We start from the raw sequence: 17149 nt of genomic DNA on the forward strand, positions 1-17149 counted from the left end.
GGTGTGCAGACATAATTTAATGCCTGTTTAGCCATTTTATTCAATTTCCGTGATCAATGGCTTTTTATCTTTTTATAATGGCAACGTCTAATTTCGATTTGCCACAATTTAACTTAATCCCCCATTCAATGATATAGTGTTAAGTGTGCATGGGCAGATTCCAACTTATGCAATTCCCCTTCAAATACAGGTGTAGAATCATAATGGCACAGAAGAAAGCCCATTCAGCCACTGTACCTTTTGATACCTCTAGTTTTTCTCTCCCCTGACTCTCAGTCTGTAGAAGGGTCTTGACCCGAAACATCACCTATTCTTTTTCTCCAGAGATGCTGCCTGACCCACAGTTTCTCCAGCATTTTGTATCTATCTTTGGTTTAAACATCTGCAGTTCCTTCCTACACATTTTGTCTACTCCACAGTGAAATTTCCTCCAGTTTTGCCTACTTTGAAGAAGTTCTCCTCCTCTCTCCGATGAGAGTTCTGCAGCACCCTCTATCGCTGCTCCCTCTCTGTGATTGCACCGGCTCCACGACCATGTTTTAACTCAGACTCGCTACCACAGCCACTTGTGTTTTCTCGGTGCTTGCATACACTCCATCTTTTGCTTTGGAGCTGTACCTTTTCATACCTCTAATTTCCCTCTCCCCTGAATCTCAGACTGAAGAAGGGTCTCGACCCGAAACGTCACCTATTCCTTTCCTCCAGAGATGCTGCCTGACCTGCTGAATTACTCCAGCATTTTGTCTATTTTAGAATTAGTGGATAATCTGTGGCACCAAGGACATTGACATAGGACTTAGAGCCACAGAAACAGGCCCTTCAGCTCAATGCATCCATGCCGATTAAGATGCCCATCTAAGTTACTCCCATTTTCCTGCATTTTGCCTATGTCCTTTTAAACCTTTCTTATCCATGTACCTGTACAATTGTATTTTAAATGCTGTTATAGTAGTACCTGCCTCAACCACTTCCTCAGGCAGCTCGTTCTATATATGTTCCACCCTCTGTGTGAGAAGGTTGCCCCTCAGCTTCTTATCAATTTGGTGGCGCAGCGGTAGCCTTACAGCACCAGAGACCTGGGTTTGATCCTGACTACGGGTGCTTGTCTGTACCATTATGGAAATGTAACAGAAAACTGGAAGGAAATGCGCTTGGTTTCAAATGAATAGATTGTACAGGGGCATTGGGACTTGGTATTAGTGACAGTGTCGTCCATTGAATCTGTACCTATGCTATTTCACAGGCAGTTCAATTAAACGAGGCGTCAGAAAAATATTTGCTGGGGGAAAGTTCAGCTTTGCAGAATGCTATGATGAAGAGGTAAGAGCACAACTAAACTTTAGGAACAGGAAATGGGGTTTGACATGGATTACAATGAGAGGATAATGGTGGTGTAATTTCCTATTGGTAATCGGAGTTCATTTGAGTTGTGTAACTTTGTATTGTGTCTGACATTCTTAATATCATACTTATAATGTTTTGACTTGATTTAGACTTTAGAGATACAGCGTGGAAACAGGCTCTTTAGCCCACCGGGTCCGCGCCGACCAACAATCACGTACACTATCACTATCCTACACACTAAGAACGATTCACAATTTTACTGAAGCCGATTAATCTGCAAACCTGCACATCTTTGGAATGTGGGAGAAAACCAGAGCTCCCGGAGAAACCCACACAGTCACAGAGAGAACGTACAAATTCCGTACAGACAGCACCCATTGCCAGGATTGAACCCGGGTCTCTGGTGCTGTTAGGCAGCAACTACACTGCTGTGCCACCGTGCCGCCCCCTTTCAATCAGTTTCTAAAGCCTGGTGGTGGCAGATTCTGCAATAACTTACAGGAGAGAAAATAGTAGGAATGTTGGGAAGTAGCAGAAGCATGGGATTAGTGGCATTGTTCTGTGTGATAGATTCTATGAATTTAAAAGACAAACTGCTGGAGTAATTCAATGGGTCAGGCAGCATCAGGGGAGGGCAGGACAGGTGACGTTTTGGGTTTGGACCCCTCTTCAGACCATGTGCCAACATTTTATCCATCAAATTCTGTTTCAGTATAGATGCTGAGTGTGTCTCCTTACAGCCCACCCATGGTATCGTTTGCCTGTATGCGCTACAACAAGTGACCTAACCAATGGACATTTTTAAGGCTGAGATTAACAGATTCCTGATTGGTAAGGGGGTCAGGGGTTATGGGGAGATGGCAGGAGCATGGGGTTGAGAGGGAAAGATAGATCAGCCACGATTAAATGGCGGAGTAGATTTGATGCGCTGAATGGCCTAATCTGTTCCTAAAATGTATGAACCAAGAGAGGTTTCTTCCTGGATTTTGTTATGTCGTAGCTTTGGCAGCCGATAGGAGGTGCACCATGCCAACAGTGGAAGTAGCATGCCTGTCATATTCACTCTTCTGTCAGTAGTCCAACATTTGCAGAATTGGTTGATGCTTTGTGGAGTTCTCAGTTAGCAGGGGTGATCTTCAGGCAGCCACTTTAATTCTCAATCCCATCCCGATTCCTTCATGAACTAAAGGAACAACATCTCGGCTTCGCTCTCTTGCAACCTCAGGAAAGAACAATGAATGTTCCAACTACAGATAATTTGCCTCTTTGATTTTACAATTTAGCCTAGTTTGCTATTTATTTTAAATTTATGTACAGCTGTAATGGCGGCACAGTGGAGCAACAGTAGAGTTGCTGCCTTACAGCACCAGGAACACGGGTTTGATCCTGACCATGGGTGCTGTTTGTACAGAGTTCGTACGTTCTCCCTGTGACCACGTGGGTTTACTCTGGGTGCTCTAGTTTCCTCCCACACTCCAAAGACGTACAGGTATTAAAGTTAATTGGGTTTGTTAAAATTGTAAATTGGCCCTTGTGTGTTGCATAGTGCTTATGTACGGGGTGATCTTTGGTCAGCGCTGACTTGGTGAGCCGAAGGGCCTGTTTCCGCTCTGTATCTCTAAAGTCTAAAGCTTTCCTATAAATTCTTGGTGGATACAACATTAGGCGAATCCTATGCCCTCCCATAGCTTTTGCTCCTGAACTTGTCACAGACCATGCATCTAATACCATGAAAACATGTCACTGGACCCCAAATAAATTGGTTTAGCACCAGGAGTGACACTGTTGTTGCTGGCTTTGTACACATTGGCACATCTATTACCCAGGTAAACGTCATTTTCGTCACAGCAGTAAATATCCCCAATTTTCAGTAGAGCTGTATACAATCTTTGGCTTCGAAAGCCATGCCAGTAAAAAGAGCTTTGCACCATAATCTAGCAAACCTTGTGAGTGCGCTCTGTGCAGCCAGAACACTCTGACCCAGAAACTAAAGCTGCCCTCATGATGTTTCCCATTATTATGCTTGTGCCCCTTTCTCGCTTTGGTTCTATGTGGTCAGTATTCATGCTACTTTGTACCCGATCTGCCTGAACCGACCTCTGTATAAGAGACGCAAGAGACTGCAGATCCAGATCCGAAATGTCAGCCATCCCTTTGCCTCCACAGATACTGCTTGACCCGCTGAGTTCCTCCAACAGTTTGTTTTCTGCTCCATATAATCTTGACCACCAGGTTCAGGAACAGCTTCATCCCAACAACCATTAGGCTCTTGAACGCTACACCACACTAATCTCATTTACGAACTATGAATTGCTTTTGGTTGCACTGAAGACTTCTGGGTTTTTTTTGCATTAATATTGGGGTTATTAATTTATTGCATTTCTGTTTATTATATATCATCAATGTTTATTGTATTTACAGGCCTGCTATGCTGTTGCAAGTAAGAATTTAATTGTTCCGTTGTCGGGACATGTGACAAATTAAACACTCTTGACCCTTTAGCCTGGTAGAACTGCTGCCCCACAAACCCCAATACTCAGTTCGATCCTGACTTTGGGTGCTGTCAGTGTGGAGTTTGCACGTTCTTGTTGACCCAAAATGTGAATTCTTTTTATTTCCCTGCTGAGTTTGGCTGAGTTTTTCCAACATTTCAGTTTTTGTTGCAGAATGCAGCAATTTAATTTGTTTTTATTTGCATTGAGCTAATTTAATTGATCGTAAACTGTAGGGATTGAAATTTTAATTACATAGAAGAATGCCATTGGCTATCTATTGCCAGTAATGGTTTTGAAAACACATCAGGGTCTCCACCCGAAACGTCGCCCACTAGGGACAATTTTTACATTTGCCAAGCCAATTAACCTACAAACCTGTACGTCTTTGGAGTGTGGGAGGAAACCGAAGATCTTGGAGAAAACCCACGCAGGTCACAGGGAGAACGTACAAACTCCGTACAGACAGCGCCCATAGTCGGGATCGAACCCAGGTCTCCGGCGCTGCATTAGCTGTAGGACAGCAACTCTTATCACTGTGCCACCATGGCCGCCCTAGTTCTTTCCTACCTAGATAGCAAGAGGGCTTTGTCTCTACTGTCAAACCCTGATGTTTCCTTTTACTGTTCTTGATGTAATGGTGGTTATTTAATGTCCTTATTTTCCTCCAGAATTTACTATCATCGCAGGAAGAATCTCTGCTCACTCTGAAGAGAATTGTGCCACTAACAAATTTATTTACAAAAAAGTAAGTTTCTTTCTGCAGAAAAAATGTGTAGGTAGGAACTGCAGGTGCTGGTTTATACCAAAGATAGACACAAAATGCTGAAGTAGCTCAGTGAGTCAGCTCAGGCAGCTTCCCTGGAGAAACAGAATGAGTCTGAAGAAGGGTTCTGACCCAAAACGTCACCTATTCTTTTTCTCCAGAGATGCTGCCTGACCCGCTGAGTTTCTCCAGCATTTTGAGTCAATTTTCTTCAGAGTCCAGCTTAATGTCATGATAGTACATGATAGAAAGTTATAAAATTATGAGAGTCCTTGGTAAGAGAGACAGTGAGGACCTTTTTTCTCAGGGTGGAAATGTGAAATACTAGAGGGAAGAGCTATACGGTCAGAGGGGAAAAGTTCAAAGGCGATGTGTGGGGGTAGTTTTTTACACAGAGTGGTGGGTGCCTGCAACGCACTGCCAGGGGTGGGGGGTAAAATGAAATACCACAGTGGTTTTAAGAGGCCTTTAGATATACAGGGAATGGAGGAATGTAGCACATGTGCCCACAGTGAAGAGTAGTTCAACATGGCGTCGTGTTTGGTACGGACATCGTGGGCTGAAGGGCATGTTCCTGTGCTGTACTGTCTTATGTTCGCATTTGCAACAAGTTTCATTAGAACTTTTCATCAGTCTCTGAGCCAACACTCGGAAAGGTAAATGACTACATTTTACTCTTGGATTGAAGCCTGATATGTTTATTTCAAAGTGGGTTGAGGCTGATGCCGAGTACTTTACACAATTTTGATCTCCTTTCCTGCACACAAGCAAAAATTACAATGAAAACACAAAAGTATGTGCTATAACACCAGGATAAGTGCTCAACCAAGAAAACCAAGCCCAAAGCCAAAATAGTATCTAAACTGTTTACACACACTTTTGCTAAGGACAATAACTAAATCCATATGCAATAATCAACTACCTACATGTTAACAAACACATAAAAAACTGTTTGTGTAGATGCGTATATCATTAGGGTTATCAAGTGGGCACCTCCCTTCACTGGTGTTTCATTGAGTAAGTTCCACGACACCTCGGGTAGACTCAACAATTAATCCCCCTCAATACCTGCTCTCGCCACCTATGCTACCAGTATCTACTAAATACAGGAACCTACAGACGATTCATTCACTCAAACAAATGCTCACACGTATCCTGACCCATCAATAAACAGTTGTAGCATCACAAATATCAACCTCACAAATAAAACTGGTACACATTTACACAGAATACACTTACAAAGAAATGCACATACCGCTCGTTATACATTTCCTTTCTGCTCCCAACTGACGCTATTTCCACTCCACCAAATCCACCTACTGCCTTACTCTGCTGCCTCTGACATCTCCTTTACGGCCTGATGCAAACTCTATCTGCAAATTCCTAGCTCTCCAAATGGCCACGTGGTTGATCACTCTATGAAACCTCTACAACCCACCTCTACCGGACGTAATCTTGCTCTCCATCCTCACTGCTCAACTTCTGCTGGCAAATCTACATATCTGAGTTTTTTCCTCAGCAGTTATGATTGTATTATTTAGAAAAAACGGACCAGGTTGGGTCTATACATCATTTAGATGAATGAAGATTGAAAGGCCTGCATAGAGTGGATGTGGAGAGCATGTTTCCATTAGTGGGAAAGTCTAGGACTAGAGGACAAAGCATCAGTATTAAAGAACCGTACCTTTAGAAAGGAAATGGGGAGGAATTTATTTCATCAGAGGGTGGTGAATCTGTAGAATTCATTGCCATAGATGGCTGTGGAGGCCAAGTCTTTGTGTAATTTTAAAGCAGAGATTGATGGGTTCTTGACTAGTAAGGGAGTCAACTGTTACAGGGAGAAGGCTGGAGTATGGGGTTGAGATGGAAAGATAGATCAGCCATGATTGAAGACCGGAGATGTTTGGATGGGCTGAATGGTCCAAATCTGCTCCTATGACTTATGAACTTAAAAAGTGACTCTATTAATACGCAGAGGGTTGTGAAGGGGCATTAGAGGGTAATTGAAAATCACAGGGCATCGTTTTAAAATAAGGCGGCATTCATCTTCAAAATGAAGATACGTTTTTCTTAGAAGATTGTGAATGTTTGGAACTCTGTACACCAGAAAGCTGAGTCAGCATGTTGTAGTACTGAGAAGTCAATGGTATTGAGGAACAAGTGTTGAGATTGAGATCAGAGTAGATGTTGTGTGTCAGGCCCACCCTCATACATGCATCAGCTGGCAGGTTGGCAACATTGTGGAATGTGGCTGTGTTCAGAAAGACAACTATGTTCCGCACATGATTGATTGAACACTTGGGTTTGAGCGGGTCTAGATTCTGGAGCAAATGTCACTGTGGTTTGAACAGTTTTCCACCAACTTTGATTAGAGTCATAGAATCATACAGCTTGGAAACAGGCCCTTTGGCCCAACTCTTACGTGCCGACCAAGATGCCAGTTTCAGAGTCTTCCAAACTGACTACATGGATAAGCGCACCAATGTCAGTCAGTGTCCTCTCCACCAGCACTGAGCCCATACTAACTCTTAGATGGACAACATTGACTTCACAATGTCACTCAATAGTCAGGACTCAAGAATTTTTATTGTCATATGTCCCGAAACGGAATAATGACATTCTTACTTGCAGCAGCACAAGAGATATGTAAACATATGTAGGAAGGAACAGCAGATGTTGGTTTATACCAAAGATAGCATAGGCTTCAAGTGCATGATAGTAGTTTGCTCTTCTTCAATGGTTGTGCAAACCGACCTTTAATGGAATATCCTGCTGGAAAGTTTCTGAGAATTTGAACAGTCTGTGAACTGGTGGAAGTTGTTGTTTTTTTATATAAGGTCAATTTAACACCCTGCGTTAAATATGTTTTAATTTAATTCTCAGGGCAATCATTCGGGGTTATTCATCTTCACCGATTATGAATGCAAGCTTCCTGGACACGAGGTAAATCAAAGGGCTGTTGCTTAGCAATTCGTGTTAAAATATCCTAAATAAACTTGCTGCAGATCCTACTTCAGTTTAGTCTTGAGATACAGCACGGAAACAAGCCCTTCGGCCCACTGAGTCCACAACAATCCCCGCATACTACCCTTCACACACTAGGGACAATTTACAATTATACCAATCCAATTAGCCTACAACCCTGCACGTCTTTAGAGTGTGGGACGACACTGGAGCTCCCGGAGAAAACCCACGTGGAGAACATATACACCGCACCCGTAGTCAGGATCGAACACAGTTCTCTGGCGCTGTAAACAGTAACTTTCCCTCTTCTCCATTGTGCCGCCCAAATCGGTTGTTTCATCTTCTAGCCTAACTAAAACCAAATCCATTTGTCCTTGATCAAGAAGGAACTACATTCTATTCTCTGCTTTTTGTTTTACTCATTTGTCCTAAGGTGACTCATTTCCATCTAACCAAGAGCCAGTGAAGGGGTAAAAGAAATTTAAGAACTTGTTTGTTTATTGTTATGATCCATCCACAAACAATGGATTTTCAAGCGATATCCCTCTTCTCTTCTGACGGTCTGCACATGGACAAGTGGTGTCCATTAGATGTGCATTGACTGTGTACAACTTATACACTTTTGGTTGGACTACAATGTGCGTATGTTACTATAGCTCCATTCAGTGCATGGAATGAGTTTGTATTCTACTTTTTAGATACTTTACTTTAGACAATTTACAGATACAGGGCAGAAATCTGCCCTTTGGCCCACCGAGTCCGTGCCGACCAACAATCACCGACATTATCCTACTCACTAGGGACAATTTACATTATTTTTTACTGAAGCCAATTAACCTACAAACCTATACGCCTTTGGAATGTAGGAGGAAACCGGAGCACCCGGTGAAAACATACGCGGTCACAGGGAGAAAGTACAAACTCCATACGGATAACATCCGTAGTCAGGATTGAACCCAGATCTCTGGTACTGTAAGGCAGCAATTATATTGCTGTGCCACCATGCCGCCTCGAGTGAACTCCAGCACATCGCACGTCATTGCAGTTTTTCATACCAAGATATGGATTTATTTGTGTCATCTTTGAGACCCCTGTGTTGAAATGAATGTCTTTTAAAAATGACAGTAAATTTAGTAATCTTTAATGCACTAACCATTTTTCTTGATATATTGAAAACAGCAAGGATAACCATTTCAAAACAAGCCAAATGCTGTCTGGTCTGGATATGTCCTTAGTGTACCTGAACTTTGAGAATTTGGCAAAAGACACTTCACTGCTATCCCAGGTAATGTTATAGAGTCATACAGCATGGAAACGGGCCCTTCGGCCAATGCGTTCATCCATGTTAGCTCCTATTTACCTGCGTTTGACATAGAACACTTTTCCATGTTCTCTATCATATCTCTCTAAATTTCCTATCCATTTACCTGTCCAAGTGTCTTGTCGACCAAACATTCCATAATGCCGACAATGCCTCACACAATGAAACACCATATATTGTTATAGATGTTGAAGATGAGCTTTAACATTCATGGCTGTTTACATGTTTTGGGGAGAGTTGTGTCATAAGGTCGTAAGTGATGATAGTAGAATTAGTCCATTCTGCCCATTAAGTCTACTCCGCCATTCAATCATGGCTGATCTATCTCTCCATCCTAACCCTATTCTCCTGCCTTCTCACCATAACCTCTGACACCTGTACTAATCAAGAACCTATCTATCTCTACCTTAAAAATATTCACTGACATGGCTTCCACAGCCTTCTGTGGCAAAACATTCCACAGATTCACCACCCTTTGATTAAAGAAATTCCTCCTCATCTCTCCTAAAAGAATGTTCTTTAATTCTGAGGCTATGTCCTCTAGTGCTAGACTCTCCCACTAGTGGAAACATCCTCTCCACATCCAATCTATCCAAGCCTTTCACTATTCTGTATGTTTCAATGAGGTCCCCCCTCAATCTTCTAAACGGCAGCGAGTACAGGCCCAGTGCCAACAAACGCTCATCATAGGTTAACCTACTCGTTCCTGCGATCATTCTTGTAACCTCCTCTGGATCCTCTCCAGAGCGGCACACCCTTCCTCAGATACGGTGCCCAAAATTGCTCACAATATTCCAAATGCGTCCTTACCAGCGCCTTATAGAGCGTCAGCATTACATCCCTGTTTTTTGTATACAAGCCCTCTTGTAATAAATGCTAGCATTGAGCTTACTTTCTTTATTACCCAGCAGCTCATCGCCCATTTGAAAAAAATCAATTTCATGGTAGTGCTCCCATTAGTACCTGCAAAATTAATAATTGACCTCTGCAAGTAGGGAGACGTATGTACTGGGGTATTGTTATGAAATCTTTTTGGAAATAATAGTTTCTCTCAATTTTCAACCTTTGGCGAGTGCAGAGGAATGTTACTGTCTGCTATTGATGAATAAGGACAGAACCGAATATTGAGTTACAACCAAAGGTCAATAGATTCCTCATTCTTCACATGCCCACTCGATACATTCTGATCAATTATATTACACTTCTAGCCCTTTAAGTAAAAGACAGTGAATATCTCAAAATGAATAAACTTAATTTACAAAAATGCTTAAATTAAAAAATATGCAGAACAAGAGCTTCTTATTGACCACCCAAGAGCTTCTGAAGGTATTTTATTCGAAAGCAAATAAGTCACAGAGGATGTTTCATCAATCTTTCTCAAAAGTTCATGTTGCTTTAGAAGAATTATATGACAATATAAACTCACTTGCTTTCATACTGCAATTACTTAGAAAAGAATGAGGAAATCTCAGTATTGCTTTGTATTTCTGCCGTCTATAATGCTACCTCTTTCAACACACTAACATCAACTCTGCAATCATTGATTATACAAGGAAATAATCTATGAAATATAAGAATTATTTTTACTGCAAGGTCATTAATGAAGGAAATAGATAAAGTATTGACAATACTTTGTTGGGCATTGATGTATGGTGGGGGTGAAGCCCAAGTGACATTACAAACTATCAACTGTTGCAAAAGTTCAATTCACTATGCAGTTTGTTTAAATTGTGTAGAAAACAAAAACTACAATACATTCTCCAATTCATGCTGGAATAATGTAATCGGATAAATGCAGTGCGTGGAGAATAATGATAAATAATGTTTGTATAAAATTAGTTTTCAAAACTTTGCTCACCAAGTTTAATTGGTAAAATTAATCTAGCCATCTCCACTCAGCCTAACAATGTCCCAAATGGGCATAGGGTGGCACTTTGGTGCAGCTTGTAGAGCCACAGCCTCACAGCGTTAGAGAGCCAGGTTCAATGCTGACCTCACGTGCTGTCTGTGTGGAGTTTGCACGTTCTCCCTGTGACCGTATGGGTTTCTTCTGGGTGCTCCGGTTTCCTCCCACATCCCAACGACGGTGTATTTGTAGGTTAATTGGTCTCTGTAAATTGCCCTCAGTGCGCAGGGAGTGGATGAGAAAGTGGGATAATAACCTGATGTAAACGGGTGATTGTGCTCGTTATGGACTTGGTGGGCCAAAGGGTCCTGTTTCCACGCTGTATCTCTAAACGAAAGTAAACTAGACTTATACATTGAATTAAATGGGTTGAATATTATGAAAAGATGTTCCGCTCCTGATGCTGACTGTTTTACAGGTGACAAATGCAATCCTGACAAAGCTGATCCCTTCACTCCCTCGCTCTCCTGCAAGTTTGGAAGCTCTGCGAGTTTACCTTGTTCTGCCTGAGCTCATCGCTGTACTTGATGGGCCAAAAAGCTCCAAGCTGACAGAATCGCTAACCACAGCCATTCTGTCCCTCGAAGGAAGTTACTTCAAAGTTCTAGGTAAGGGATTTATTTCTGAACATTTAAACATTACCAAAATCTCCGTTGTTTGCAATTAAATCAAAAAACAAAGAATTATTGCACATTGATCAGTTTCTGACTTAAAACTTCTGAAGAGGAGCGGTTTGTGGCAGAGAACACCATTATAAAACGATCAGGTTAAAATGTCTTCAATCTTCAATCCAAAGAATTGAACAGATAATTTAGTCAGGTTTGTTTATGCAGCACTTGGGCAATGCAGCAGGTGAGATGGCATCTTTTGGATGAGTTGTTAATCTAAGGTCCGTTAACCTCTCAGATCTTATAGGCTATTTTCAAAGACTGACATGGGATTTTTCTCCAGATATCTAAATGTATTCTTCATCCAATATCATTAAAACATATTCCATCCAAGACCTCATTGGGAGTTAAGGAATCTGTTTATGGGCAAATTTACTTCAACTTTTCGTTTGTTACAACAGTGATTACATTCCTCATATAATTATATATAAGTATAAGTATATCATTGATTATAAAATACTTTGCCCTTTTCATGAAAGAAATTCTTGCCAAGTCCAAATATCTTGCGTGGTCAAAATGGACCAGATCAGAGGACTTCTTGGGCTCATACATATGAACTGAAAATGCTGTTAACATTCACCAAGTATGGTAAGATGTATGAAAAGAGAAATAGAGTTATTATTTCAAGTTGAAGAATCTTCATCAGAGCTGAAAAGGTGTTTTTGAGTTGCAGTGAAGGCTGTGGGAAAGATGGATAGGATAAGCTGAATGAATGTGATCGGGTGAGGCTCGGTAAAATAGGATAATGAAACCATTCATTCAACAGGCAAATCTCATATCCCTGCTATTGACATCACATAACACAAAGAAGTGTGATCGCCCTCTAACTTGTTCCCATTAACCTGTCTTCAGCTTATCATAGACAAACCTATACATAACTAAAGCTCTGATCTTGTGCTCTTCTGGTTTGCGTGTTTTTTCTATTTGCGCAAAAACAGTATGCGATAGCGCAGCGAATTTTCACCAGCTCACTCACCGTTCTCCTGTGCTGCGAGTGCACCAAGTTTCATTCTGATCGATGGAATAATGTAAAAGTTTGTGAGTTTTAAAAATCATAAAAAAAACCGTGCTTGCGCAGATCGATCACCTCTCCTGCCAGTCAGCGCCGTGCGGATTGGTCGCTTCTCATGTCACTCCCCGGGACGATCCGCCCCTTCCTGCGCCATCGCGTCTTTACTGGAGCAGAGGGGGGCCAGCGGAGGTCTCCAACCGGAACGTCGATGTCGCCAAACGGAAAGCGGTGAATCCGTTCCTGGCGAAGGAGATCATCCAGCGCCTGCTGTGAGTCTCAAACGTACCACCATCGCAACGGTCTGCAGCTCCATCCCCTTCCCTTTTGGTCTCCCTCGCTGGCTCCCACCCCCCTTCTCCCGTGATACCCCCCTCTCCCCCTTGGCTCTTCCCCCGTCTGTTCTCCGAGCTCTCCTCCCACCCCCACACACCGGCGCGGTCGTAGCTGCTGGTGTTTCCGGGCCGCTACGAGGCCTGGCTCTGAGGGCGCTGACGGCTGATGCTCCTCCGGGGCACACAAGAAGGGAGATGAGTGGCAAACTCGAGATCTTGGGGAGAGAGTGGAAGAGGAGAGGGGATAGTGGGAGAGGAGGGAATTAGGGAGGGTAGAGGAGTTATGAAGGGAGGGAGGGAGGGAGTGACTGAGGATAGGGGAAAGATGAGGGAGGGATTGGGGAGGGTAAGAGGAGATGGGGAGGTGAGGAGGGAGAGTGGGGGAATAGAGTTAGAGCAGTGGGGGAGGTAGGGAGTGGGGAATAGAGGGAGAGTAGTGCATTGGGGAGGTGAGGAGGGATAGTGGGGGAGGTGGGGGCTAGAGGGATAGGAGGGGTGTAGGGAGGGAGAGAGTGCTAGGGATGAGAGGAAATGAGCTGTGCCTGTGCAGTTGGGGACTATGTGTGAGTGGTGGAATATTGTGTTGGGGGACCAAGCCGCCTGTGTGACGGCCCCAATGGGTGCCACTTAGTATGCTATGTATGTATATATTTATATATATGTATGTATGTATTTATATATATATATATATTTATATATTTATATTTGTAGGAAGGAACTGCAGATGCTGGTTTAAACTGAAGATAGACACAAAATGCTGGAGTAATTCAGCGGGATAGGCAGCATCTCTGTAAAGGGAATGGGTGATGTTTCGCGTAAAGACCCTTCTTCAAACTAATCAGGGGAAAGGAAAACAATAGATGGTGATGTCGAGAGAGATATAGAACAATGAATGAAAGATATGCAAAAAAGAAACAATGATAAAAGAAACAGGCCATTGTTAGATATTTGTGAGGTGAGAATGAGAAGCTGATGCAACTTGGGTGGGAGAAGGATGGAGAGACACAATGCAGGGGTTACTTAAAGTGGGTTTGTAATCGATGTCAGTCTATCTCCTGTGATGGAGATGGTGAGATCAAGAAAGAGGAGGGAGATGGTCCAAGTGAATTTGAGTGCAGGATGGAAATTGGTGGTGACGTTAATGAAGACAATGAATTCTGCATGGGTGCAGGAGGTGGCACCGATGCAGTCATCAATATAACGGAGATAGAGTTCGGGGATAGGGCTAGTGTACTGGATTGTTCAACGTATTGCACATAATACTTTATTGTCACATGTACCGTGAAGGTACAGTGAAATTCATTGTTTTTTTCATTCACAGTATACAAAAGAGTTGCCACATGTCGCTGACAAGGTTACAAAAGTGGCTATAAATATTGTTGATCGGCTGCCCTGAAGGCCGCAGCACCCTGTGTGTGCCTTCAGCCCTGTCCATCCTCACTACCATCTTTGCAACATGAAAACACCTTTTTTGACACCCTTTTCCACCTGCCAAAAGGACTCCAACTGGAAACATTAACGCTGTTGTGTAGGAAGGAGCTGCTAGGGAAAGATAGACACAAAGTGCTAGAGTAACTCAATAGGTCAGGCAGCATCACTGAAGAAAAGGAAGAGGTGACATCTTCTTCTGTCGTATGTCTTTTAGACCTGCAGTTCTGTTGAGGCGAGCCAGTCCAGCGTGTCATCGTCCAGGTCAATCAGAACTCATTCACCATTCGGTGACCGGTGTTTGGGGCAACTGGTGACTATGTGCTCCACTGTCTGTGTTGGGTCCCCACACTCGCAGGAGACGCTGTCCACGAGGCCCCACTTCATCGCTACCCCTTAGCGTCCGATGCCTGTCCTCAAGCGGTTGAGGGTTGTCCACTGCTTTCGGGGCAGGTCCTGGCCAGGGACGTCCATGGGGTCATTGATGTAATGGTGTAGCCTAGAAGGCCTGCTGACTTCCACTGGTCGCTCCCTCTCGTCTTGACCCAGGTGGCCTTAGAAGCGCAGCCGGTGTTGTGTAGAGCAACTCTTGGGATCGCGTGACAAAGGGGTGCCGTGACTTGAGGCACACTCGTCGTGGTGGCTCTGTGACGATCTGATGGAGGAGGTGGGATTCACTGGTCAGAGGTGACGTATAAGTAGGTATGTTACAAAACTTACCTTCAGCGGCGCTGCAGTTCTGCCACTGGCCGTGTGCGTGATTTTGGCGCATTTGAGGTGGGAGGGGCGGGATTAAAATGCGGTTTTCTCCTACCTGTCCTCGATTATATTTTCTGGGAGTGTAAGCTTTTGCTGAAGAATTGTTCCGACGGCCGTTCTGTGAATTTTTTTATTTAATCGCCCGACAAGTTCAGTGCTGGAGTAATTAAAAAATCCGTTTCTAAAGCCATCAACGCCGACAACGGGGACAGATTTCACGTACGGGACAGGTAAAGGAAAGCCGTTTATTTTATGTATAAACGTGCTCCTTAAGATGCCTTTAATTCCCATTTTACGTTGCGAAAAGGTGATTTAGGCCCCATACGAACCGGCAGTATTTTTCATGCCGATATGGGGTTTAAATTCACAGCAACCGCAACGTTCCAATTGATCGCATTCCAGAAAAACCTACTCGCAAGATGATTTAAATGGCCATTAATTTACAGGAATTAAACATAAAATTTCTTCCATTTGGCCTATAAATCCATGACTGAGATTTAAAAATCATGTTATATTGTGAATTCTTGTATGTATGTTATTTGGACACTTAGGCTATTTAAAAATGTTGATCTTTTCTTAAGAAATGGATAGATGTTTAGATCTAGTAATTGAATTATGTAATTATCTACAATTGGGTAACTAACTAATTGTATGCTTTAATTTCAGGTCATCCAATTAAGATTGTTTCATATTTGTTTCAGAATGCTTCAATCTCTAATAACTGAAAATGTCATTCTGTTCTCTTAATTTTTAAGAAAGTTATGGGCTTTTGACTGTTCTTGATCACAGGTTTTGTGTTAAGTCAATGGAAAAGCAATAGGGAACAAGATGCTAATTTCCGAGTATGAAAATAGCCATAATTTTTTTAATACTGAAGATATGAAAGTGAATTATGTGTCAAATTAAACTTCCTTTTATGCTTTATCTGATGGGATAAATTGCGGACTTGATTTTTAAAATCTCAAAATTTTGTAACATTGCTAGTATAAGATCGGAGGAACCCTTCTTCAGGTTGAAGAAACGTCACCTATTCACTTTCACCAGAGATGTTCCCCTCATTTTGCATTTTTATTTCTAGTATCAAAAAGGTTCCTTAGACTTTTTAGATCTCTGCTAAAGATAAAGAAGTCAACCAAAAGAACTCTGGTATCATTTCGAAATGAGTGAAACTGTTTAAGCATATCAGCCAGAAGATGAATCCTGACCTGAAACATCTGTCTGATCTGTCAAATTCTTCTTGCTTTTTTTTTTTGAAAACGTAACTATGCTGTTTTGAAATTCAATATTCATTTTGATTTTATCTTTTTCTGTTTCTTTGTTATTTGATTTAATTGCAAACAATTGTGCTTTATTTTACTTGACTATTTCACCCTTTCTTGATCAGAATGTTGGTGGAAGGCAATACCTGTCTACTTCTTCAAGCGTCTTGTGAGGATTTATCATGACGAATCCAAGCAACTTCTTCACCTCGCTATGACTGATATCTCAAAGAATACCTCTGAACTTAAGAAATCATTACAAATTTTACAAACACTTTATAAGGTTGGTGCGAATTTCTTCTTGTTGTACAATATATAGTTTAGTTTATTAATGTAATGTGTACTGAGGTACAGTGAAAAACCTTTTTGTTGCATGCTATCCAGTCAGCAAAAGGACCATATGTTTACAATCAAGCCGTCTACAGTGTAAAGTAATGGGATAAAGGGTATAACATTTACTGCAAAATAGAGTTTGATTAAAGACTGTTTGAAAGTCTCTTATCAGGTAGATGGGAGATCAGGGTCACTCTTTAGTTGGCGTGGCAGCTGGGAAGAAACTGTCCCTGAATTTGGAGTTATGAGTTTGCAAACTTCTTTACCTTTTGCCAGAAGGGAGAAGAGGAAGTGACAGGGGTGAGACTCATCCTTTATTATGCTGGTGGTCTTGCTGAGGCAGCATGAGGTGTAGATAGTGTCAGTGGAAGGAACTTTGGTTTGCGTGACTAGGCTGCATCCACAACTATCTTAATCAATACGTATTCATCATCAAATATGATTACACATTTCCCATCCATTATTTAATTGAAGTTGAGATCTGGTTATGGGCAAATTGACTTCGAATTTTCCTTTGTTACAACAGTTATCCAGGGAGTAACGGAGGGAACGATCTCAGCGGAAA

The 17149-nt window shown here is 42.2% G+C and overlaps 1 protein-coding gene across 2 annotated transcripts in view; it reads left to right on the top strand.

Moving 5' to 3' along the window:
* The window catches only part of LOC129700896 (probable E3 ubiquitin-protein ligase HERC3), a 275970-nt gene that overhangs the window by 224366 nt on the left and 34455 nt on the right, over positions 1 to 17149 (top strand). The window contains exons 8-13 of one of the 2 annotated variants that reach the window (XM_055641704.1): positions 1244 to 1320; positions 4508 to 4584; positions 7486 to 7545; positions 8746 to 8851; positions 11212 to 11401; positions 16377 to 16534. In XM_055641704.1, the coding sequence (XP_055497679.1) occupies positions 1244 to 1320; positions 4508 to 4584; positions 7486 to 7545; positions 8746 to 8851; positions 11212 to 11401; positions 16377 to 16534 (668 nt within the window). The remainder of the gene's footprint in view (positions 1 to 1243; positions 1321 to 4507; positions 4585 to 7485; positions 7546 to 8745; positions 8852 to 11211; positions 11402 to 16376; positions 16535 to 17149) is intronic. The other variant, XM_055641695.1, reaches the window with a different exon arrangement.

The sequence above is a fragment of the Leucoraja erinacea genome, chromosome 1 (genome assembly GCF_028641065.1).
Source record: "Leucoraja erinacea ecotype New England chromosome 1, Leri_hhj_1, whole genome shotgun sequence".
NCBI lineage: Eukaryota > Metazoa > Chordata > Chondrichthyes > Rajiformes > Rajidae > Leucoraja > Leucoraja erinaceus.